General features: G+C 43.7%; 1 protein-coding gene and 1 long non-coding RNA gene across 3 annotated transcripts in view; one reads left to right on the forward strand and one right to left on the reverse strand.

Moving 5' to 3' along the window:
* Window positions 1–26,837, forward strand: part of LOC306833320 (uncharacterized protein) — a 120,733-nt gene extending 93,896 nt beyond the window's left edge. Inside the window, exons 15-19 of one of the 2 annotated variants that reach the window (XM_079358493.1) lie at window positions 626–799; window positions 21,126–21,299; window positions 24,935–25,108; window positions 25,231–25,386; window positions 26,189–26,837. In XM_079358493.1, coding sequence (XP_079214619.1) covers window positions 626–799; window positions 21,126–21,299; window positions 24,935–25,108; window positions 25,231–25,360 — 652 coding nt within the window. In that variant the 3' untranslated portion in view covers window positions 25,361–25,386; window positions 26,189–26,837. Of the gene's footprint in view, window positions 1–625; window positions 800–921; window positions 1,072–1,244; window positions 1,703–21,125; window positions 21,300–24,934; window positions 25,109–25,230; window positions 25,387–26,188 lie in introns of those variants that run through there. The other variant, XM_079358494.1, reaches the window with a different exon arrangement.
* Window positions 3,399–5,945, reverse strand: LOC306833325. Its single transcript, XR_013780340.1, has 2 exons — window positions 5,209–5,945; window positions 3,399–5,178 (listed from the first exon to the last, which is right to left on the reverse strand). It is a non-coding gene; the product is annotated as an uncharacterized lncRNA (long non-coding RNA).
* Window positions 26,838–27,024: the final 187 nt, after the last annotated feature.

Below are 27,024 nucleotides of genomic sequence, written 5' to 3' on the forward strand. Positions count from 1 at the left end.
GTAAAAGTTTTTAAGAGTATAATGTAGATAGAGCTACGAGGAACAGAGACTACGCAGCGTTCACATGCTCACCCAACCGGAAGTCGAGATGATCTGTCAATATGAAATTATTCTTCACTTTAGTTTTCAGTCTATTAATTTAGAGTTCTGGCATTTAACGTTTTAACTGGTATGATGTCATTTCCTGTCATGTTTGTAAATGTTACTGTACATTGAGAACATTGCACAAGCTTGATTTGAAGAAAATCGTGATAAAAATCGCAATTTCTGCAAGAAAAATTTCAATTCAATCTTTTCCTAAAATCGTTCAGCCTTAGTTCAGAGTGTCATTTAAGGAAAGAAGACTTTAAGCAAAATGTTAGTAGAATTAAACTGGTTACCTCACTCCCAACATTTCATCCAAACACCTTTTTAGGAAGATAAATGATATTAACCCCTGCAATTAATTTAAAAGTTCTAATGAAATTGAGGGACAGGTATTGTATTGTGACTACACAACATCTTCGTAGGGATAATTTTAGAACTGGATTTCTGAAAAAGATTCACAGTCACCAGAGTAAAAATAATAATTAGTAATAAATTAAAAATAAAAATTATTAATCCTAAAAACTGTTTTTCCTGTCAGGCTGGCTGATTGTCAGTTTTCAGAAGTCGGCTGTGGTTATCTTGCATCCTCTCTGAAGTCAAACCCCGCCCACCTCAGAGTCCTTGATTTGTCGAACAATCAGCTCAAAGATGCCGGAGTCGATCGCCTTTCTGACTTCTTGAAGGAGCCACTTTGTAAGCTGGAGAAACTGAGGTGAGTCTTACCCTTAGATTCCACATCATATGTGTGCACCAGGCTGCTGTGAGCCGTGGTTTAGCTCCGTCTGACAGCCGGGGACAGCACAGCCCTACTGATCGGTTAACTTTGTTTTTCAGCCTGAAATGCTGCTCCCTAACAGATGACAGCTGCAAGTGTTTGGCCCTCTGTCGCCCCTCCTCTCTCAAAGAGCTGGACCTGAGTGACAACCAGCAGACGGACCGAGGGGAGGAGCTGCTTCGTGATCGGCGTGTCAGTGAGATCCAGCGGTGAGTTTTATATCACATGAATGCTGAAGATCATATTTACAGTCACATGTAGTAAACTTCCAGGGAGCCAAATGTGAGCCAGAACCAATGAAAGGGTGATAATCAGGCGGAAGAGGAGGAACTAACACTAAATAGAGCTCTTGTTTTGAATTCCTATTTTTTATGTCCATCAGGTTGCCAGAGAAAACTTTGGATCACAAAATGACCGGTACTCCAGGACCATCGGTGGCCAAAAAAAAAAAAAAAGTTGTGGGGTCCACACAGTCCGATGATGGAGGGACGTTGGGTGGTAGTAGCTCCTGATCAATTCACTGCAGGTTCCATCAAAGGAAAGTTAGACCAGAACTGAGCAGTTCAAAGGAGTTAAACAATATCATGGTTTCATTTTGAAATAGAGTTCATATTTTATCTCATCCAACCCCGTCCCAGCTTTTGGGCATTTTTAAAGCCGCAGCGTCCAGTTTTGAACTGGTCAGGCGAGGCAGCTGACCTTTGGCCTCGTCTTCCTGAAGCCATCAATCTTCTAGATGAGTTTTGAGTCTTTGTACTGTATGTAGCTGAGTCCTGGTCTTTTTACTGTATGTATCTGGGTCCTGGTCTTTGTATGTAGCTGGGTCCGGGTCTTTTTACTGTATGTATCTGGGTCCTGGTCTTTGTATGTAGCTGGTTCCTGGTCTTTTTACTGTATATATATCTGGGTCCTGGTCTTTGTATGTAGCTGGTTCCTGGTATTTTTACTGTATGTATCTGGGTCCTAGTCTTTTTACTGTATGTATCTGGGTCCTGGTCTTTCTATGTAGCTGGGTCCTAGTGTTTTTACTGTATATATATCTGGGTCCTGGTCTTTTTACTGTATATATATCTGGGTCCTGGTCTTTTTACTGTATATATATCTGGGTCCTAGTCTTTTTACTGTATATATATCTGGGTCCTGGTCTTTTTACTGTGTATCTGGGTCCTAGTCTTTTTACTGTATATATATCTGGGTCCTAGTCTTTTTACTGTATATATATCTGGGTCCTGGTCTTTGTATGTAGCTGGGTCCTGGTCTTTTTACTGTATGTATCTGGGTCCTGGTCTTTGTATGTATCTGGGTCCTGGTCTTTTTACTGTGTGTATCTGGGTCCTAGTCTTTTTACTGTATATGTATCTGGGTCCTAGTCTTTTTACTGTATGTATCTGGGTCCTGGTCTTTGTATGTATCTGGGTCCTAGTCTTTTTACTGTATATATATCTGGGTCCTGGTCTTTGTATGTATCTGGGTCCTGGTCTTTTTACTGTATATATCTGGGTCCTGGTCTTTGTACTTTATGTATGATATCAGGTGAGATCACTTCTCACCTGTGCGCCGACGCGAGTGGCCGCACATTCAGTAGCTCCGACTTGAATTTCCCTCGGGATCAATAAAGTATCTATCTATCTATCTATCTGGGTCCTGGTCTTTGTATTGTTGTGGAATTTTTTCCATTACCAAAGAGTGAAAATAAAGAGTGAGAAGATCTATTTAAAAAGGAACCCCAAGATCGATCTGGTCTCAACGAACATTTATTCGAAGGCAAGATAAGCGTTGGAAGACCCCTCTCTCACACGGTGAGGAGAGAAAGAGGCCCCGAGAAAAGGCAAACATAAAAACTTATACATTTCCATCACATTACACAGATCACTTCCCCATCACGCCACATAGAGACACTGCCCACCTGGCAGGGCACCATCTATCCCCTAGTGTGAGAAAAGACACTACATGACTATTTACCATCTCCCAAGGCTGAGAAGGAGATGGAGTCCAGTGAGAAAGAGCCTGGGTGACTCTTCCCACATGTACAGAGTGTGAGAAACAGAATAAAGGGAACAAACTGATGGGAAACAAAACACCCAATATGCTGTGAATGTAGTATTCTAAGACATTTCAGATACATTTCATATGACAGATTCTATGAGACCTTCGTAGTACACATGGAGTAAAATTTTCCATAACATTCCTCCCTTTTGATTACATGTTAATCACACCATATGATACTTGGGAAATTTTCTTAAATGTGTGTGCAGTCACAGTAAACCAAACATCCGTACTTACAATGACAATGTGTAACCACTTCAAGTCAAAACTTCATAAAGGTACAGCATATCAATATTTACGGATTATAGTATTCTTCATCATCCCTGTAGCTGCTGGATTCTTACAATTCTTAATAACAGGGGAAGTCATTGAAAGGAGCTGATATTGAACAGTTTGATTCTCTAGGTAATGAACCCAAGCTCTGGTGCAGGAATAACATAGGGAAATTTGTCACGCTCGAGCAGGCAGGAAACAGGGAGGAGGACCCATGTGCAGAATATACTAATTTATTTAACAAAAAGGCAAACCAAAAACTAAATCCAAAACGTCTCAAAAAACCAAAAACCAAAAACCAGGAGACGAAAACACAGGGAACAACCAGAGATGACGACATATGAAAGACACTGACAACGACAATGACCCGACAAGAAACTGAGGCAGACACAGAGACTAAATAGACACGGGGTAATCAGACACAGGTGAGACTAACGAGACAGGTGAGGAACATCAGGGTAATCACTAAGGCGGGAAACCCAAGGAACAAAGAACACTGAGGACAAGTACACTAAGGACAGAATGAAACTAGAAGAACCAGAAACAAAACCAAACCATGACAAAATTCATGCCTTGAATTTCCCTTGGGATCAATAAAATCTCTATCTATCTATCTATCTATCTATCTATCACAAGAAAAAAACAAAATCAGCAGCACAATTCCAATAAACAGCAAATTTATCATAGAAGGAAGAAAGAAAGAGCAGGAGTCATTAAGAGGGATATTACATCCCGCATTGGTACCTAAATATGTGCTTTTGGGGTCTTGACAAGTAATACAGACAGAAGGGTTAACAAAGAGGTTGAGACCTTTTTTTTTTTTTTTTTTACATGTACACTGATCGAGATCGAACACAAAAAAAAACATTAGTCGGTGCAGTAAAGGTGTGAGGATCACGAAGAACATAATAACTTCCGTTACATTCTTCCTCCAGGGGGAAGATTCACAGTCTGAGTCTGATTTCTTTTCCAGTGAAAAGTTTGAGTCAGATTTCTTTTCCAGTGAAAAGTTTGAGTCAGATTTCTTTTCCAGTGAAAAGGTGTGGAGTGTGGTTGCTTTTCCACAGTAGGAAAACGGAAGTGGAAACGTGTCCTGAGGCGGGATAGGGAATCAGCAAGCAGTTAGAAGGAGTGGTTTGGGGCAATAATCCAAAAACTATGCCGCTCCCCTGAATGTTTTCTGTTTTCACCTTTGGTGGGAGACGCATGGACAGGGTCTCCCCAAAGGGACAACCACAAGGGGAGGCACAAGATGGTAAAGGCAACAGCTCCAATGGTGGCCACACAGGAACGCTCTGAACACCTCAGAGTCATTATGGGGCTGGATTAGGGGCAGCCACTGGGCTCTCCAGTGAAGAGGCGGCAGTGGCTGGCGTGAATCCACGTGGCCATCTCTGCGACCTTCAAACGGTGTGGGTCAGCAGAACCTGGTTCGGACCTAACCGGCGCTTGGACTTTCAGTGGCGGTGCCTGTGGTCCTTCACAGCAACCCACTGTCCTGGCCAGAAGGTGTAGAGCGGTCCAGAGGCCGCTGGAACGGGTAGTGCAGCTTTCACCGCCTGGTGGAGACAGAAAGGGACCGTGACAGACTTTTGCAATATTTCAACATGCTACGTTTTAATAAAGCAGCAGATGTTAGTTAGTTTTGTGGAGTTAGTTGTGTGCTGGTTTCCCCTCCAGTGTTATCTAGATGTTCAAACAATATTTCATAAAAGTTAAGTGAGGTGCGTGCACGTGTGCGTGTACGCCTTTACATGAGAACAAGCAGAAGTGCTTTTGTCCAGGGTAACTTGGTGTCTTCACAACATTCAGCCAATCTGCTTTTAAAGTGCCACTTTCATGCTCACAGCGCCACCTGACTGTAGATGGGAGGCACAGAGTGTTTTTAGCTTGAACCCCTACAGAGCACTTACTTCTTGTTCGGGCTTTCTTAATAAAATGGATGCCATTATCACTGGAGTTTAGGTTTAGGTATGTATGTCCCACCTTAGAATGATCTCTGTCAAAAAGAGCTTTTGCGACGGCACTTCTGTCAACATGTTTAGTTGAAAATGCTTCGACACACATGGAAAAACATGCAAACCACAGTTTAAAATATGTTTACAGTCAGATTTCAGAGAAGAGAGATGTTTCCATAGTGCTTCAATGTCATGAACTACTCCGAAGGGATAAGGGAGTTAGTGTAGATCATGACCGCTTTAGATGCTAATTTGCAGGCCTCAGTTAAAGCCACTAGTTCTGCTGTTTGTGCAGAGTAATAAGATGACAGTGAGCCAGAGGCCCACACATTGTTTTTAGAGCAGACAGCGTATCCTACCCTCTTCAGTCCAATGTCAGAGCAGGAGGAGAAACCATCAATGAACAGGATTAGGTCAGGGTTAATCAGCGGTCGGTCAGAGAGGTCAGCACGAGGTGTGCAGACCTGATAGTGACATTGGGGAGGCCAAGCAAGATGGTGGCATAGCGCAGACAAGTGTCATGCATTTGGATCAAGCAAAATAATAAACATTACGAGAAACAAGGACTGTAAGATCGAAGCCAAAAATGTCACGTGAAGCTTAAACAGCTTCTTCAGCTGCTAAAAAAACAAAACCAGGAAGTTCCACAGGGTCAAGTTTGGATGAAAAGTAGGCCACCGAGCGGAGTTTATCACCACGCATTTATAACAAGACAGAAGAGAGAAATCCTCCCTTTTCGTCCACAGTTTACACAACAGGACAGGAGGGGTCAGGAAGACCCGAGGCAGGTGGCGACTGAGATGGGGCTTGTTTTAATCAGAATCAGAATCAATTTTATTGGTCAGGTATGTTTAACACCCAGGGAATTTAATTCAGTAGACTGTGCTCTCTCTCTACAAAATAAACATCAAATAATAACAGTTAGCTAAAATATAAACAATAGCTGGAAGGAGCGCTCAGCTTCAGGAAGAAACATGCAGAGAGAAACTGTAAACTCTAAACAATCCTTCCTGAGGCTCCATCAAGGACACACAGATAGCAGCCACGTGGGCGCTCCAAAACAATGTTAGAGTCCGTCTGTCAGAGGATTGTTTGTACCATCGTTTTCCATAAACATGGTCGAAGTCGTTAGACGCATGAGAGGTACAGTGTAAGTCAGTAAGTCGCTTGAAGTCTGAGTCAGGAGCAACTTTTCTTTTGTCATTTTAACAAGTTGCTGGGTCGATTGTCCTAACTGTAGTCTCAACTCACAGATATATTTCAGTTCAAATGGGCCCATTGTCCAGCTGTAACACGTGTCAGGATCATCATCATCATTAGGTCCATGATGAGAAACCAGAAATGAATGACGTATCTTTAGATTAGAAACCCTTTCTCTAATGGTTTCCCCAGAGGCAGATATAGAATAAATCTATCTGCCTCTGTATCTAATTGGGGTAGACAAAATAAATCTGTGATCTATGATCACAGAATGAGTAGCCTCAAAATCAACCATAAATTTAACCAGTTTCCCCAAAATTTCTATCGTAAAAACACAGGTTCGTTTTGAAATGCGGGAGAATCAAAATAACATAAGTACCCAAAATAAGTAAATAAACAAAAGTTCCTATAACATAAGTGAATAAACACATTTCTGGCAGGGGTTGTGTTTGTAACTCTAAGTGTGTTAATGCCTCCTGTGTGTGTAACCTATGTGAATCAGTAGAAGCAGGCGCCGTTTCAACAGAGTGTAGCAGTGTGTGTGTGTGTGTGGTATCTCACGCCCCTGGGCAGGACCCTCAGCAACCGGGTTGACGTCTGCACCTGGAGTCCCAACCTCCCGTCCGTCCCCACCGGTGGCTCCTCCTTCAGCTCCTCCTCGCTGCGGGCAATCGTCCCTTCGACGGTCAGGTTGCCAGCAGTAATGGTACACGTCAGAATGTCAGTCAAGGGCTCGGCCCCCTTCGCATCCGTGTCTTTGGGACAGGCCCTGGAAACGGGCAGCAGCTTATGCAACAGTGTCTCTCTTTTCTTTTCTGCTCCCTTCTTGCTCATTCACCACCTGAGCGTCCTGAGCGTGTAAGACGTGTCTTTGGAGCTCTCCATACCTTACACCATGACGCCATGTCTGCCTTGCAACATCCATAATCCATAGTGTGGTTGCAGAGGAGGCCTGAGTGACGGTTAAAGGCTTCCGTCAGGCAATGCAGGAAATCAGCAGCTTGCTTCTCCGGGCTGCATAACACTCCTGATAGCGCCGGTATCAGTGTTTCTGAAGAATCTGTCTCTCAGGTCTCGGGTCAGAGCAGCAACAGCAGCTTTGTATTCCAGTGTCTGTGTTATCCCAATCCGGATGCTTTGCTCTTTGGTCTGGAGCTGGCAATGTTAGGGCTGTCATAACGTTGCGATGTTGGAGAACCGTCAGCTGGGCCCTGTTGATCACGGGGAGGAGGCTGGTCGTCTGGTTCCGGCTGGTCTGGTTCCAGTGGTGGCAGGGACGGCGGCATGGGAGGGTCGGAGTCCAGGTCCAAGTCCGTCACCCTGAGGGCCTGCAATGGTGCCTGCAATGGGGCATATAAGGAGACAGGCGTGAGGTATCACTAGACCTATATGGAGGTGGGCTGAACTGGTTTTTTCTTCCAGTTACATCTCCACCTTAAACTCTTCCCTCTGCCATCTTTTACATGACCTTTTTTCCTCTCTCTCTTTTGCAGCGAGAGTCTCACTGCAATCTTCCACATTGTCATGCATTTGCTATGACTCCCATATCTTTTCAAATCCTTAACTTTCATCTTTACCTTTTTCTTTTATTCATACTGTCTTTATTTATATTATTATTATTATTATTATTATTATTATTATTATAACTGATTTAAGTTCAACGAAACTCATTCTGGAAATCCATATTCAATCATCCACTCATTCAGACATTCGAAACATTTTTCACCGTATTTGTTTTTTTTGTGTTGTTTGTTTTTTCCCTTTTTTCCTGTTTTCTCTTTTTCTTTTATCTTTTATATCATAATATTACACAATGGACTGTCGGGGAAAGGCCCTTGACACTTAGTGGATCCGGACCCCATGTTACAGTCAAGACGTCTCTTGCTGGCTTTCCTAACTTTATAGTGCCGAAATGCTAAGGGCACCGACTTGCCACGAGAATATTCTCACCCTTTGAACATCCCTGGAAAGTCCCCTGATTCTTCACTTTTATAGTGCTCGAAATCATAAGAGCACTGAGTCCCCCGGAGAAAATCCAGAGCTCCTAGCTTCATAAAGTTTGAAATACTAAGAGCACCTTGAATTTCCCACTGGGAAGTCTGATTCCTTTTCTATTTTTTAGTGCTCGAAATCATAAGAACACTGAGTCTCCAAGAAAAATCCCTGATTTCTATTCTTTATAGTGCATGTAAATCATAAGAACACTCAATTTTCCCCCTGGAAAATCTCCGGATTTCAGATTTTATTGTGCTTGAAATCATAAGAGCACTGATTTTTCCTTGGAAAGTCCCTGATTTTCTCTCTTTATAGTGCTTGAAATCATAAAAACACCCGTCTTCCCTTTCCCAGAAAGTCCATAATTATGATTTGAATAGTATCTCACCCAGTATTCTCTCGGATCAAGTCCGTTGGATCCAGGCGGCCGTAGACGCAGGAAACGAGATTCCGGCTCCCCTGTTCAAACAGGTGGACTGAGTTTTTCTTTCCTCAGGCTGGCCAAGCACCGTTCTCCCGTTCCCCTCGTGTAGCAGCTCGCTGGATCCTGCCGACAACGCCAAATTGTTGTGGAATTTTTTCCATTACCAAAGAGTGAAAATAAAGAGTGAGAAGATCTATTCAAAAAGGAACCCCAAGATCGATCTGGTCTCAGTGAACATTTATTCGAAGGCAAGATAAGCGTTCGAAGACCCCTCTCTCACACGGTGAGGAGAGAAAGAGGCCCCGAGAAAAGGCAAACATAAAAACTTATACATTTCCATCACATCACACAGATCACTCCCCCATCACGCCACATAGAGACACTGCCCACCTGGCAGGGCGCCATCTATCCCCGAGTGTGAGAAAAGAGACTACATGACTATTTACCATCTCCCAAGGCTGAGAAGGAGATGGAGTCCAGTGAGAAAGAGCCTGGGTGACTCTTCCCACATGTACAGAGTGTGAGAAACAGAATAAAGGGAACAAAATGATGGGAAACAAAACACCCAATATGCTGTGAATGTAGTATTCTAAGACATTTCAGATACATTTCATATGACAGATTCTATGAGACCTTCGTAGTACACATGGAGTAAAATTTTCCATAACAGTATGTAGCTGGGTCCTGGTCTTTCTACTGCATGTATCTGGGTCCTGGTCTTTGTATGTATCTGGGTCCTGGTCTTTCTACTGCATGTATCTGGGTCCTGGTCTTTGTATGTATCTGGGTCCTGGTCTTTCTACTGCATGTATCTGGGTCCTGGTCTTTCTGCTGTATGTGGCTGGTTCCATGTCTGGTTCCTTCTCCTGCTCTTTCTTTCTCTCTCCTCTCCTCCTGTCTCTCTAAATAAATGTATATATATGGTAACTAATGTCTTGTGTCCTGCCTGTCTGTATACTGCTACTGGATGCCTTGAATTTCCCTCAGGATCAATAAAGTATCTATCTCTCCCTTCAACTTCTTCATCTCTCTCTACTGTCTCATTTTTAAAATGAAAAGTCTCAGTATATTACTGAGTCATGATTACTATATTATAATGCCAAGATTAGTAACTTATACATCCAAGGATCTAAGGATCAAATACCTGTGGGTAAAACTCACGTGTTCTTTAGTTCACTACAGGAAGGGCTGATGGCACCAGTGGTCATGTAGCTCACAGAAGAAGAACATGTGAATAATGGCGGTAAACACGGAGGACGATAGAAAGACGGCTCAGAGGTTTTCAAAGTTTGAGAACATTTGAAAACAGATTGAGAGTAAACTGTGTGCAGTCAAACTGTCCTTTTATGGTGAGCTCACTGTGGAAATACACGAACACCGGAAACACCCTGTAGCTGCAATGGGGAAGTCAAGTTTTATTTACACACACACACACACACACACACACACCCTCCATCGACTCCACGATTAAAGATCTGATTGGTCAGTGGGCGGAGATTTACCTTCTCTGGAACCGGTTTGACGTGCTTCAGTTGCCGTGATGATACACCATAGACTGTAAAGGGTGGCTTCCGGTAAGATGGCGGAGAAGATGGACGTGCCGTGAATAGCTCTAAGCGGCAGGACCCTGAATCAAAAAAGTTCGATTCGAAAACTCACAGAAAATATCTCTCAACTTTACACGAAGTTACTAAAAGGCATTACGAACGAGTAAATAAACCCAGTTACCAAGTAAACGAGCTTATTATCTAGAAGTTCCGACATGACAAAAGCTACCGCTAAAGCTAATATTGAAGCGTTGCTAACCCATGACTACTGCGGATCAGAAATGATGGAGACGGACGCCAAAGGTACCAAGAACATCTTATCATCGCCCTCTAAACCACCAGTGCCTCAAAAAAAACAAAAAGGAGTTGAGGACACAGGTGCTGGAAACACTGCGGCAATCCTGGCTGCAATTGGCACTCTTCAAAGCATGATGGAAGATTTCAAAACGGAGCTGAAGCAAAATACTCTCACTATATCCAACATCGCAAAAGCTGTTGAATTTAATTCGGCTGAAATCAAAGAATGCAAAGAAAAAAACAAGAAAGTAGAAGGTGAGGTAAAACGACTACAAGAGAAATGCTTAGAGCTGGAAAGAAGAGAAACAGAGGTGGAGAGAAGAGCTGCAGACCTGGAACGGTACAAGAGGAGATGGAACTTAAGAGTGAACGGCCTCAGGGAAGAGAAAGAAGAAAACACTCGTCAGGTTGTTGCTGATATCGTCGGAAGAATTGCTCCGCACTGGAAGGACAAAATGGATCTTATCCTCGATTCTGTCCACCGTCTTGGCCCGAGAAATACTGAAAGACCCCGGCAAGTCATCATGCAGTTCAATGGAAGGTTCTTCAGGGATGAACTCTGGCGAGCCACTAAAAACCACCCCATCTGTAAAGATCTCCACATTCGCTTCGTTGAAGATCTCATCAAAGAAGACAGGGAGGCAAGACAAGCTGTGTGGCCAAAAGTTGAAAAAGCAAGAAAAGATGGGCTTAAGGCTGTGTTCAGGGGCCCATTTGCCTTCATAAATGGTCAGAGAGTCTTTCCATGAACCTTGGTATATCCTAACAAGTGAGTTCTCTTGAATAAGAAAGTTATATGTTCAGGGTCCTGCTGCTATAAATCCTCAGTATCTGTTAGATACTAGATTGTGTTCATAACAACTCAGGTTATCTGTTAGTGTTCTTGTTTGTTATCGTTTTATGCTTCAACTTAAAAATGACATTTCTCTCATTTCTGTAAATGTAAGGGGTCTAAGAGACATAACTAAAAGGAAAAGCTTTTTTTTGTTCTGCAAAGGGAAGAATGCTAGTATTATATTTCTACAAGAAACTCACTCCAAAGAGGAAGATAATGTTTTTTGGTCTAAACAGTGGGGAGACAAAGTTTTTTTCAGTCATGGCTCTTCCAGGTCAGCAGGTGTCGCCATCCTCCTGAAGAATTTCCAAGGACAAGTTATATCCCACATCGCAGACGAGTATGGTCACTGGCTCGCTCTCATCCTAACCCTTGATGAGGTGAAATTTATCCTCTTTAATATATATGGTTACAACAACTGCAGAGAAAATAAAAGGTTGATTGAACACATTTCTTTACAATTAGATGATCTCAAATTATCCCACTCAACAGATAATATAATATTAGGAGGGGATCTTAACTTAGTCCAGGATGAATTCTATGATAAATTTCCTCCTCTATTCTCAACGAGCCACCCTAATACCACATTTACTGACTTTTACAATGAACAAAATCTAATTGATGCATGGAGACACTTTAACCCAGGAACGATTAAATACACATGGTTTAGCCCAAATCACCAACATAAATCTAGGATTGACCATTGGCTGGTTTCAAGCCACTTAGTATGTTATGACATCAGCTCAGATATCTCAGCTGCTCCGCTGACTGATCACAGTATTATTTCTCTTCATTTCAAGCCTGGTAACGGAAGAAATCATTCGAACAAATATTGGAAATTTAACTCCAGTCTACTAAAAAACAGAGATTACTGCCAAAAAATTAAGTCACTAATTATTGAGATTATGAATTTGGATGAACTGACAACGTCTGTGAAGAAATGGGAGTTCCTTAAATACAAAATACGTCAATTTACTATATCTTTCAGTAAAAAACTTAAAAAAGAATTTGAAGAAAAAGAATTGAACATTATCAGAGACCTAAATGTCAACTGCAATAAGCCTAACCCTACTGATTATGACAAACAAACAATACTGAATCTGCAATCCAAATTAGATGAAATTTATACTCAAAGAGCACAGGGGGCTTTTATCAGATCACGGGCTAAATGGATAGAAGAGGGAGAGAAAAATTCTGCATATTTTTGTGGTCTTGAAAAAAGAAGGCAAGAAAGAAATAATATAAAATCCTTAATGATCAATGACATCGAGGTCAATGACGAAAAAATAATCTCATCCGAAATCTTTAAATTTTATAGCCATCTATACAGCTCCAAATTCTCAAAAGAAGCCTGTGAGGAATTTTTTAAAGGTATTTCTAAATATATTCCAAAGGTAGATGATAACTGTAAACAAACATGTGAAAACCCAATCACAGTTGAAGAGCTTGATGCAGTAATTGGTCGCCTCTCTCTGAACAAAGCTCCTGGTTCAGACGGTCTTACAGGAAACTTTTACAGATACTTCTGGGAAGATATTAAAATGTTGCTGCATCAGGTTTTCTCCGAAGTCTTTGAAACATGTTTACTTCCACCCACAATGAGACGAGGGATAATCGTCTCAATCCCAAAGCCCAACAAAGACCCCAGACTTATAGAAAACAGGAGACCTATTACTCTCAGAAACTCAGACTACAAACTACTAACCTACATCTTCAATACTCGTCTTCAAACAGGGATCTCAGATCTTGTTTCAGAAACACAATCAGGTTTTTTAAAAGGCAGATCAATCCACAACAATATAAGGCTGGTATTAGACATTATTGAATATCGAAACTTAATTGAAGATGACGGATTTATTTTGTTCCTAGACTTTTACAAGGCCTTTGATTCAGTAGAACACTCTTTTATCTTGTCGGTACTTGAACATTTTGGCTTTGAATCTAAATTTAGAAATCTTATTAAAGGTTTATATCAGGATATCAGCAGCTGTGTCATATTATCTAAAGGCACTACTCCTAGCTTTAAGGTTAAGGTAGGTATCCCTCAAGGTTGCCCAATTTCACCATATTTATTTATATTAGCTACTGAAATGTTAGCAATTCACATCAAAAATTGTAGTGACATTAAAAAGTTAAATGTATTGGGTACAGATATTATTATCAGCCAATTAGCGGATGATACTACAATTTTTCTAAAAAATAGACATCAAATTCCACTAGCTATTGAAAAAGTAAAACAATTCTCCAATGCTTCTGGGTTAACTTTAAACCTGCGAAAATGCGAAATATTTGCAATACATGAAACAATACTTCAGGATATTTGTAACATTCCAATCAAGTCAGAAATCAAATATTTGGGAATTCACCTTACAAAAGACCAAAAAATAAGTCAATCATTGAATGTAGAAAACAAACTAAAAGAATGTAAAGCAAAGTTGAGTTTATGGCTCCAAAGAGATCTATCAATTCTTGGTCGAATTTATTTAACGAAAATGGAAAGCTTGTCCAGATGTATTTACCCAACTTACTCTATTGCTATCCCAAACAAATTAATTAAATCAATAAACCAGATCAATATGAATTTCATTTGGAGGAACAAAGCACACTATATGAAGAAAGGTAATATGGTTAAAGACTTTAGGGATGGAGGCCTGAAAGTTATTGATTTTGACTGTCTTAATGGAACTTTAAAAATAAACTGGATAAAAGCCTGGATCCAACATAGTAACTCCTTCTGGTTCTGTATTCCAAATCATTTATTTAATAAAATTGGAGGGTTAAAATTTCTTCTTGTCACAGATTTTGACATCAACAAACTTCCTATTTCTTTATCAGAGTTCCATAAACAAATATTATTGTATTGGAAATTGTTATATGTCCATAACTTCTCACCCCACTCCACTGTACTCTGGAATAATAGATATGTACTATACAGAAAGAAATCTTTGTTTTTTGAAGATTGGTTTAGAAAAGGTATATGGTCCCTGGTTGACTTGATGGATGACAATGGTCACTTATTAAACTATGATCAATTCTGCACAAAACATAACTTCAACCCAATGAAAGCTGATTTTGATAAGCTACAAAAAGCACTTCCTCAAGAATTTGTCTTCCTGACGAAAAATATAATGACACATCAGACTATTCAACCGCGATTGGCTCCACTTTCAATTCAAGGTGTCTTAATATGGGATAAAAAGTGTAATAATTCTTTCATAAGAAAATCATTCACGGACAAATCATTCCCAGGAAAGCAAAACAAAAATAACATCTTGAATAAATTTGATGAAGGTTCTGTTGGCAAACTAAGATCCTTGTATCTCAAACTACCTTTACCCCCTAAAACTAAAGAAATACATTTCAAAATCATGAATGACATCTACCCATCCAAAGAATTACTCAGGTTACGCTTCAATATTGAAGATAACATCTGTTCATTCTGCAAAAAGAAACACGGTCAGTCCATAAAGTCACAAAAACACCAAAAGCTCAACAACCATGAGAGGCTACAAAAAACAATTTGCTGAGAGCAACCGTGACCACTACCGAGTAATACGGAATTATGTGTCAGAGTAGTTGGGTGCAGGCCAGGCTTATATGGAGGGGTTGATTAGATAGAAGTCAGGTGTGTCTCGTCTGCTGCCTGGAGAAGCCAGCCACACACCCTGCCACTCACATACCTGCAGGAGGGAGAAAAACAGAAGAGGGAGGGGGAGAAAAGACAAGACAAGCTACACCAGAAAAACAGAACAGAACTGAAACCTCACACAAATGAAACTACAAAAAAGGTCAAACATGACTTTATAAAATGCTTAATAAACAAGTAAACAAGCTTATTCACAAACTAAATGCACTTTATATTTGATTACTTTAGTTTGTCCATTTTAAATTCATTTAGATATCAGGTGTTATAGACTTTCTGTAATGACTTCATGTGTAATGTTAATTAACTGTTGCAGATAGACACCAAGGACCGCTGGGAGAGAGTCAGCGGCAGTTATGGGAATTCTCTTTTGGCTCCCAGTTGGCTCTTCAGATTAATTTACTACCAACAATAATGTCAAATTATGCATAATGTGAATTACTAATGTAAAAACGCACTTTATCAAATGTTTATTCTATAAAACTCACTTAAATACACTCTACAGGCATGAAGACGAAAAAAGAGAGAGAGAGGGAAAAATACAAGCAGCTCCCAAGCAGGGCCGTAGCCAGGATTTTTGAAATATCGAGGTCAACGTTCGAAAAACATTTATTTTAGGCAAAATTGTTTTGTGTGTCTTTGTATGAGTGTGTTGCTTCAATCGTAAAATAAATATATGTAAAATTATAACTAAAGTATTTGAGTGTGTGTGTGTGTGTGTGTGGTGTTGATGCCTTACAATAAACAACTAAGATGATCTCTAACTTTATATTCAGCGTTTGGTATACAGTAGGCTATGGTGAGTGAGAGAGAGAGAGACTCTGGCCTTTGTATGTATAGGGTCCTGGTCTTTGTATGTAGCTGGGTCCTGGTCTTTGTATGTAGCTGGGTCCTGGTCTTTGTATGTAGCTGGGTCCTGGTCTTTGAATGTAGCTTGGTCGTGGTCTTTGTATGTAGCTGTGTCCTGGTCTTTGTATGTAGCTGGGTCCTGGTCTTTGTATGTAGCTGTGTCCTGGTCTTTGTATGTAGCTGGGTCCTGGTCTTTGTATGTAGCTAGGTCCTGGTCTGGTTCCTTCTCCTGCACTTTCTCTCTCCTCTTCTCCTATCTCTGTCCCTTCTACCTCTTCATGTCTCTCTCCTGTCTCATCCTCTGTTGAATTTTTTAAATGAAAAGTCTCTTACTACTGAGTCATGATTACTGTATTGTAATGCCATGATTAGTCACATTATAACTTATTAATGGAAACATTCAAATAATAGACTGGTGTAGTTTTGAGTCCTAAAACCAGGAAGTGAGTTAGCATTTTAGCACCATAGGTTCTTAACTCTAAAAGTCAATGGGGATTATGAATGTGTTTGTGGTTAGACGCCTGAAATAAGGTCTGTGGTTAACACAAGCTGAAGAGATGTTGATGTTTTGTTAGACGAGATAAACTACGTTAGCTAAGACTGCACTTGTGAATTTTAAAGTTTTTACGCAAACTTTAAACGGCGGTGCTAACAAGTAGCTAACTGAAACTACAGTGGTTGTCATGGAGACATTAAACGTCATCACGCCGGGAACTCTACAGCCTCTAGTCATGTTTTCAGTGTTCCTGCAAATATTAGGTTAATAGACAACTTATTAAGCTAACGTTTCACTGGCTTGTCAAATCCGATGATTAGATCGATGAAGCATAACGGTCGTGACGTCATTACAAACCGACCGCGGTGTAGTTCGCTAGAGCATAACGTTAGCTTTTTACTTCTCTGGGCTGCATTAACTCTTCAAACTTCATATAAATGATATTTATCTGTAAAGATTATCCAGCTGAACAAAACAGCATCAGAAACGTGTGTTTGACACAGAGCTTATTTTCTGCAATGAGCCAAAATCCAATGCAAAAATCCGATAGGCGGATTTTCGAAGAAACCACTGGCGCCATTTTTTCAGGTTGGCCTACAAAAATACGTCATTACTATACCAGTCTATATTAACATTATAAAATGCTGTCAGTGTTGAAGGCTGAACCTGGCCTTAACATATTCTGATCCTTTCCACTTCCTTTCATTTTCCAGCCTCGGATGCATTTACATTTCTATGTTTTTTGAATGCAGTTTTTTATTGCAGAAATTAACATGTTTGCTTGTTTTTTTCAAGGAATGGTTTTTTCTACATAATGTCTCAATCAGCCGAAACTTGTGGGGAAGCTGGAGGTAGTATGGCCACCGCCCAGAATGGAAGCATCATCATATCGCCTCAGTTCACTGCTCCTATACAAGGAAATTTTTATATGAACGCTATTGTCGGCCATCAACACGGTAAATGTTTCCTCTAACTTACTACATCTAATAAATACCTTCTTCATGTTTGTCTTCATAGTTTCAACATTTCCAATGAACTAAATGTTCTGTGTGATTTAAAAGATGTTGCATGTTTCTGTTTCAGGACAGGAAACATCTGATCGTCCAGACAGTGAAGGTACCTGATTCTAACATTCTTTGAGTGATGATTGATTAAAGCTACATAGACCTATCAAAGCACATCTTCCCCGTGCCACGGCAGGATCAAGTCTAGATTAGTCAGCATTTGGGTCTATTTTTTGGAACGACGTACTCGAGCTGATCCTGGGATATGTGGTCGGGGGCTTTATGCCCCCAATAGGGCCTCCCAAGGCAATCAGGTTCTAGGTGACGGGTGAGACAAAAAGAGGTTCAAAGTATCCCTATGAATAACAGAAAAACAGGGACCATGACGCCGCCCAGTATGGCACAGCCGAGGCCCCACCCTCGAGCCATGCCTGGGCCCAGGACTTTATCCCGTAGGGCTCGGCCAGGCTCAGCCTGAACGGACAACATGGGCGCGTCCTCCTGTGGAGCCACCACCCACAGAGGAGTCCATAGGAGTCGGGTGCAGTCTGAATCGGGCTGCGGTTGAAGGCAGGGGCCTCAGTGACCTGATCCACAGTATCTGCCGCCTTGTGGGGCGGTATGGCCCTGTGGGGCGGCTGTGGCTCAGTAAGTAGAGTAGTCATCTCTCAATTGCAAGGTCGATGGTTCAGTCCCCAGGTCCAGCAAGAAACATGTTGGATGTGTTCTTGGGCAAGACACTTAACCCCCCCATCCAACCAGCTCAGGAGTGCCGAGGGCAGCTCCCTCACTCAGAGTGTAAAGACCTAATTTCAATAAAGTAAATCTTCTTTTTCGGTTGGGACATGTAAAGTGCTGTTGTGCGGGAGGTCTAGAGGTACTGGGTAGATATAGTCGAGCTTGGGCTCTGGAACCCAGCTCCTCGAGAGGGGCTGGATTCTTCACTTCTCTGGAGTTGCTCACGGTGAGAGGAGGCAGGCTGGTGTATCTTGCTTATTGCCCCACAGCTCAGCCGCCATGTGTTGGAGTTCACCCCAGTGAACGAGAGGGTCGCATCCACCTTCAGGTATGGGACAGGTCTCTGACTGTTGTCTCAGCCTACGGACCGAACAGCAATGCGGAGTACCCAGCCTTCTTGGAGTCCCTGCTGGATAGTGCTCCGACCAGGGACTCCATTGTTCCACTGGGGGCTCACGTGGGCAACAACTGTGAAACTTGGAGGGTGGTCCACGCCCTTTGCTAAGGGCTGTCCGTTCCCTGAATAACAGGAGCAGGAGTCTCGTTTGCATTGCCGGCAGTAAGTCAAATCTGTTACCGGTAGGAGGGCTGGGGCGGTTCACAGCCAAGTGTGAACCAGCTGGGATGACGATCAGCACCTCTAAATCTAAGGCTGTGGTTCTAGACCGGAAAAGGGTAGCTTGCCTTCTCCGGGTCAGTGAGGAGTCCTTGCCTCAGGTGGAGGAGTTCAAGTATATTGGGGTGTTGTTCACAAGAGGAGGGAGGATGGAGTTTGAGATTGACAGAGAAATCGATGCGGCGTCCACAGTAATGTGGTCACTGTCGGGCCGTCGTGGTGAAGAAGGAGCTAAGCTGATAGGCGAGGTTCCTACCCTCACCTATGGTCATGAGCTTTGGGTCATGACCGAAAGAACAAGATCCTGGATACAAGCAGCCAAAATGAGCTTCCTCTGTAGGGTGGCTGTGTGAGGAGCTTGGTCACCAGGGAGGAGCTCAGAGTTAAGCTCTCTGTAATGTTTAGAATGTGGACTGCAGTATCCATTTTAAACACTAGGTGTCAGAGCTACATAATGCTCAAAGCTGTTTTTGATAACTAATCTTTTTTTTTTTTTTTTTTCTTTTTTTCTTTCCAGAATATATCAAAAAGTGCCAAACTGAACTGAAAAGTTACCTTGAAGAAAAAACAACGAATTTGTTTCAAGGCACAAGAACAGATGGACCGACTCCTTTAGACAAAATCTACACTGAGCTTTACATCACCAAACGCAGCAGTGGGGAGGTTAATACTGAACATGAAGTCAATGAATTACAGTTTAAAAGGCCTCCAAGTGTGGAGAACAAAATCAACCTCAAAGACATTTTTAAACCTTTACCAAACGAGGACAACCCGCCGAGGAGAGTTCTGACAACAGGAATCTCTGGCATCGGAAAAACTGTCTCTGTGCTCAAGTTCACTCAGGACTGGGCGAGAAAGGAAGACCAGACTTTTGAGTTTATATTTCCATTCACGTTCAGGGAGTTGAATTTAATCAAAGATGAGTTGTTGAGTCTCATGACGTTAATTACCAGACATTTCAACGTAGTGAAGGATTTGAAAGCCTCAGACTACAACAATTTAAAAGTTTTGTTTATCTTTGACGGCCTGGATGAAAGCCAATCACCTCTAAACTTCAAGGAAAACAGGGTGTGGCGCAGTGTTACAGAAGACACGACGGTCGAAATCCTGCTTACTAACTTAATCACAGGAAAGTTAATGTACAAAGCCTCGGTCTGGATCACCAGCCGACCAGCAGCATCTGCAAAGGTTCCCCCTGATTGCATACACAGGGTGACAGAGGTGCAAGGCTTTAATGACGAGCAGAAAGAAACATACTTTCTGAAGGAGGTGAGTGACAAAGAGATGGCTCAGAAGATCTTGGAGCATCTTCAGTCGAAGCCCTTGAGAAGTCTCTACATCATGTGCCACATCCCCGTCTTCTGCTGGATTTCAGCCCAGGTTTTCCAGAGTCTTCTGAAAGAACCTCACAGAGGTGAGCTACCAAAGACTGTGACTGAAATGTACACACACTACCTGATCATTCAGACAAAGATAACTGACATGAAGAATTATGAGGGCAAAGAAGCAGACAAAGAGTTGATCATGAAGTTGGGAAAGCTGGCGTTTGAACAGCTGGAGAAGGGCAACATCATCTTTGAAGAAAAAGACTTGACAAGCTGCCAAATTGATCTGACACATGCTGTAGTTCATTCAGGAGTTTGTACGCAGATCATCAAAAAAGAACGAGGTCTTCACCATCGAGAGATGTACTGTTTTATACATTTAACTGTTCAGGAATTTCTTGCCTCTCTGTACGTCTTAGAAACCTTGATTGATAGTGGAGAAAATCTACTTCCTAGCCAGAGAGTCCTGAGAAGTAATAGAAAACTCCCCTCCCTTCACAAGAAGGCCGTGGATATGGCTTTAGAAAGCACAAATGGACAGTGGGACTTGTTCCTGCGCTTCCTGCTTGGTTTATCTCAGGATGAAAATCAGAAGCTGATTCAGAAAGACCTTGGATTTAAAGAAGGAAGTCCAGGGAGCAACGAGGAGACAATCAAGTACATCCATGATAAGATCAAGAAACTGTCTCACGCTCATCAGAGTATCAATCTGTTCCACTGTTTGAATGAGCTGGGGGACCAGTCTCTGGTCCAGCAAGTCCAAAACTACCAGAGGTCAGGAGACGTTAATAAAATGTCACCTGCTCTATGGTCAGCTCTGGCCTATAAGCTGCTGATGACCAACGATGGCTTGGATTTCTTTGACCTGAAGAAGTACTGTAAATCAGATGACGTTCTGCAGAGGCTGCTGCCTGTGCTCAAAGTCTCAAAGATAGCCTCGTAAGTACGAAACCCAACGAAACCCAACTTCTGTAAATCTCTGGTTGTGTCATCTGAAAATTGCTTTTTCTATTTTAGGTTTAAAGACTGTAATCTGGCCGCTAGATGTTGTATATTCATTTCATCAGTTCTCAAACTGAAGTCCTGTAGTGTGGAGGAGCTAGACCTGAGCAGAAATAAACTTCAAGACCATGGAATGAGGCTACTCTCTGACGGTCTGAAAAGTCCAAACTGCAGACTCCAGAAGCTCACGTAAGAACATCCAGGAACACCATGAATACTTTCACAGGTCTATACACTCAAACCAAAGCACCTTTTTTGACCAAAGATCCCCAAAACTAAAAAGCCCTGTTTCCACCGAGTGGTTCGGTTCATCTCTATACGGTGCACATTTTGTGGTGTTTCCATAGACTTTCCGGGAAAGATTCCCAAATAACCGATCCGTACCATCCTACCCTTTGGGACCCTTCTGTTGGTGTGCCAAGAATATCGAGCCGGCCCGAAAAGGTGCTGCTAAACACTGCAGTTCGCTGTTTGGTCGAAAAAAATAATCACTTCCTGTTTGAAATCGGCAAACAAAACCCCGCTGTGTTTAAAGCATTGACTGTAACACAGATGATTGTTTACGTGTGTATTTGTCCTCGCCGCTCACAGCCTTCTCTGAAACAAAGCTGGATTGAGTTCTTGTAATAAAGACTCACATGACAGTGACAGAGGAGATGATCTGCTGGATGTCTCCAGCGTTGGTTTTGTTTGTGTCGCGTTTTTCTCCTTTGTTGAATTTATCAGTTATCGGTTAGCTGCTAGCGGTTAGCTGCTATCATGTGATGCTATTACGTAGCGGCTATCGGCAACCGGCTTACACGCCGCCTACCAAATAGGGCACGGGTGGCTGTGGAAACACAAACGGGATCAGGCTTAATCAAACCAAACCATACCAAACTGTACCGATCCGTAGTGGACTGCTGTGTGGAAACCGGGCTAAAGATTCAGGGACTTCTCTTTGAGGAACTAAAAGGTTCCTGTTGTTGTTAACAATGTAAGGGAGACGAGTGTTCAGAGTGTCACTCCCAACATTTCACCAAACACTTTTTTAGGAAGATAAATTACATTAACCCCTGCAGTTAATTTAAAAGTTGTAATACAATTAAGGGACAGGTATATTTCTTTATAACATTTGAACTTATTTGAACATATTTTTGATTGTGAATACACAAGATCTTTGTAGGGATAATTTTAGAACTGTATTTCTGAAAAAGATTCACAGTCACCAGAGTAAAATTATTACATAATCAAAGATAGTATTTTATCCATCCATCCATCCATTTTCTGCCGCTTATCCGGGGCCGGGTCGCGGGGGCAGCAGTCTAAGCAGAGACACCCAGACTTCCCTCACCCCAGACACCTCCTCCAGCTCTTCCGGTGGGACCCCAAGGCGTTCCCAAGCCAGCCGAGAGACATAGTCTCTCCAGCGTGTCCTGGGTCCACCCCGAGGCCTCCTCCCGGAGGGACATGCCCGGAACACCTCCCTAGGGAGGCGTCCAGGGGGCATCCGGACCAGATGCCCGAACCACCTCAACTGACTCCTCTCGATGTGGAGGAGTAACGGCTCTACTCCGAGCTCCTCCCTGGTGACCGAGCTCCTCACCCTATCTCTAAGGGTGCGCCCAGCCACCCTACGGAGGAAGCCCATTTCGGCCGCTTGTATCCGAGATTCTTTCGGTCATGACCCAAAGCTCATGACCATAGGTGAGGGTAGGAACGACTATCGACCGGTAAATCGAGAGCTTCGCCTTTCGGCTTAGCTCCTTCTTCACCACGACGGACCGATACAGCAACCGCATGACTGCTGACGTCGCACCGATCCGTCTGTCGATCTCACGCTCCATCTTCCCCCCACTCGTGAACAAGATCCCAAGATACTTAAACTCCTCCACTTGGGGCAAAGACTCCTCACCGACCCGGAGGGGGCAAACCACCTTTTTCCGGTCGAGAACCATGGCCTCAGATTTAGAGGTGCTGATCCTCATCCCAGCCGCCTCACACTCGGTAGCGAACCGCCCCAGTGCGCACTGGAGGTCCGGGTTCGATGGAGCCAACAAGACCACATCCTCCGCAAAAAGCAGATACGAGATCCTGTGGTCCCCGAACCGGACCCCCTCCGGCCCCTGACTGCGCCTAGAAATTCTGTCCATAAAAGTAATGAACAGAACCGGTGACAAAGGGCAGCCCTGCCGGAGGCCAACGCGCACCAGGAACAGGTCTGACTTAATACCGGCAATGCGAACCATACTCCTGCTCCGGTCGTACAAGGACCGGACCGCCCTTAGCAAAGGGCCCCGAACCCCATACTCACGGAGCATCCCTCAGAGGGCGCCGCGAGGGACACGGTCGAATGCCTTCTCCAAATCCACAAAGCACATGTGGACTGGTTGGGCAAACTCCCATGAACCCTCGAGCACCCGCTGGAGAGTGTAGAGCTGGTCCAGTGTTCCACGGCTAGGACGAAAACCGCATTGTTCCTCTTGAATCCGAGGTTCGACTAACAGCCGGAATCTCCTCTCCAGTACCCTGGAATAGACTTTCCCAGCTAGGCTGAGGAGTGTGATTCCCCGGTAGTTGGAACACACCCTCCGGTCCCCCTTCTTGAAAAGAGGGACCACCACCCCGGTCTGCCAGTCCAGAGGCACTGTCCCCGACCTCCACGCGATGTTACAGAGGCGTGTCAACCATGACAGCCCCTGCACATCCAGAGACTTCAGATACTCAGGGCGAATCTCATCCACCCCCGGTGCCTTGCCACCAAGGAGCTTGCCAACTACCTCGGTGACTTCGGCTTGGGTAATGGACGAATCCACCTCTGAGCACTCAGCCTCTGCTTCCTCAGTGGAAGACGTGACGGTGGGATTGAGGAGATCCTCGAAGTATTCCTTCCACCGTCCGACTACATCCCCAGTTGAGGTCAGCAGCTCCCCACCTCCACTGTAAACAGTGTTGGTGAAGCACTGCTTCCCCCTCCTGAGGCGACGGACGGTTCGCCAGAATTTCCTCGAGGCCGACCGAAAGTCCTCCTCCATGGCCTCCCCGAACTCCTCCCAGGCCTGAGTTTTTGCCTCCACGACCGCCCGGGCTGCAGAACGCCTGGCCTACCGGTACCCGTCAGCTGCCTCAGGAGTCCTATGAGCTAACAACGCCTGATAGGACTCCTTCTTCAGCTTGATGGCCTCCCTTACTTCCGGTGTCAACCACCGGGTTCGGGGATTGTCGCCACGCCAGCTCCGAGCAGCTGCTTTGACAATGGAGGTGGAGAACATGGTCCACTCGGACTCAATGCACCCAGCCTCCCCCGGGATCTGTGAAAAGCTTCTCCGGAGGTGGGAGTTGAAGACCTTGCTAACAGAGGGTTCAGCCAGACGTTCCCAGCAGACCCTCACTACACGTTTGGGCCTCCCGAGTCTGACCGGCTTCCTCCCCTGCCAGCGCATCCAACTCACCACCAGGTGGTGATCAGTTGACAGCTCAGCCCCTCTCTTCACCCGAGTGTCCGAGACACACAGCCGGAGGTCAGATGACACAACCACAAAGTCTATCATCGACCTCCGGCCTAGGGAGTCCTGGTGCCACGTGCACTTATGGACATCCCTGTGCTCGAACATGGTGTTTGTTATGGACAGACTGTGACTAGCACAGAAGTCCAATAACAGAACACCACTCTGGTTCAGATCAGGGAGGCCGTTCCTCCCAATCACCCCACTCCAGATCTGATAGTATTTTAATGGAAAACAAAAAAACAAAAAGTGAAAATACTTAATGGCCAAACAATTCAAACAAATTAACACTAAGCTTGTTTTTACCAATTCATCGTAAAAAACTGTTTTTCCTGTCAGGCTGGCTGATTGTCAGTTTTCAGAAGTCGGCTGTGGTTATCTTGCATCCTCTCTGAAGTCAAACCCCGCCCACCTCAGAGTCCTTGATTTGTCGAACAATCAGCTCAAAGATGCCGGAGTCGATCGCCTTTCTGAGTTCTTGAAGGAGCCACTTTGTAAGCTGGAGAAACTGAGGTGAGTCTTAGCCTTAGATTCCACATCATGTGTGTGCACCAGGCTGCTGTGAGCCGTGGTTTAGCTCCGTCTGACAGCCGGGGACAGCACAGCCCTACTGATTGGTTAACTTTGTTTTTCAGCCTGAAATGCTGCTCCCTAACAGATGACAGCTACAAGTGTTTGGCCCTCTGTCGCCCCTCCTCTCTCAAAGAGCTGGACCTGCGTGACAACCAGCAGACGGACCGAGGGGAGGAGCTGCTTCGTGAATGACCTCAGTGTTGTCTTGAGATTCTGCTGTGAGTTTTATACACTGGAAGTGACGATTCTTTCGACCAATCAACGGACTGCAGTGTTTAGCTCCACCTTTAAGAGTTGGCTTGATATTCTTGGCACCCCAACAGAAGGATACCCAAAAGTAGGACGGTCCGGGTCGGTAATTCGGAAATCTTTCTCGGCTTTAGTCAGTGGAAACGCCACAAAATGTGTGCAGCATTAAGACAAACTGAACTGAACCGCTTGGTGGAACCGCTCGCTCGCTTCAGCAAACTTTCAGGGAGCCAAATGTGAGGCAGCACAAATAAAAGATAATCAGGCAGAAGCGAGTAGAGTAGGAACGAACACCAAATTAAGGACTTGTTTTATCAGGTTGTCAGCGGGGACTGACCATGGCTGTCAGTCTTTGACCTCTGCTCTGACTCTGAACCCTTCACACCTGAGAGAGCTGGACTTGAGAAAGTGATCCAGGAGGGTCCGGTGCACTGCATCTTTCTGAAATACAGAGAAGCGATAGCTACCGACTGCAGACTCTGATGCTGAAGTGGCAAAGGAGCTACAACAGAAACTAAATGATTATTATTATTCAGACAGTCTAAAATGACAAAGATTATCAATCGATTCTCTATGATTGACGCTTGGCCGGTGTTTGAAGACTGACAGATGTATCACCATCAATTTAAAGTTAGCATGAAAACTTCTGATCGGTTTGTTAACTTGCCCTACTTTTGAGCCACTTTAAAGGAGTTAAACAATGCTGGTTGAAATGCATGAAAGGTATATTTCATGGTTTCATTTTTTGTTTTTCCATTTTACCTGCAACAGAGTTCATATATTATCTCCTCCCTCCCCGTCCCCACTTTTGGGAATTTTTAAAGCCGCAGCATCCAGTGTGGAATGATGAACTGGTCAGACAAAGCCTCGTCTTCCCTTCTCTTTCTGAAGCCGTCAATCTTCAATATGCGACTAAGCTATGCGACTCCGACCTCCAGGACACTCAAGTGACACAAAGGATGGGAGCCAGAAGTTGGATTTGAACCTGGGGCGCCCAGCTTGAGGGACTACAGCCTCTGTATATGGGGCCTAACAAACCTTTAGGCCATCAGGGCCTGGTATCAGTATCTTGTGATGTTGGTTGGTATCATATCAATGTTTAAAGGTTGGGTACGGTGAAGACCCTCTCTTGAAGTGTGTTGTTGTAAATCCACTCTGATCCTGTATTTGATCATGTCTATAAACCCCTCTATTTCAGCCCTGCTCAGAACAGGCTGTTCCTGTGTCTGTAGCTTTAAATATGTAAATGAGCTGTGTCTGACCACGCCCCCTCTCTGGAAGGGCTCGGGTGTACTCGCTGCTTTCTGGCTCCATGTCCTATTGTTTACGGTGAGAAGGCAGACTCAGAGGGCAGAACAAACACCTAGCTGTGGGAGTGTCACCCACCTGGGGGAGGGGCTACTGCCCTTTTGTGATGTCATGAAGGGGGAGGGGCTACTGCCCTTTGTGATGTCACCTTTTTAGATTAGCCTATTCCGTATGACACACACATTCCTCACTGTCCATAACGGCCTGTTTGAGCACATTTTCTGAAAAGTGGAGCAGGCAGGAGACGGAGAGGACGCACTTCTCTCATCACTGGGGGGTTTGTAGACAGACATGTTAGA

The sequence above is a fragment of the Symphodus melops genome (assembly GCF_947650265.1).
Source record: "Symphodus melops genome assembly, chromosome: 13".
Taxonomy (NCBI): domain Eukaryota; kingdom Metazoa; phylum Chordata; class Actinopteri; order Labriformes; family Labridae; genus Symphodus; species Symphodus melops.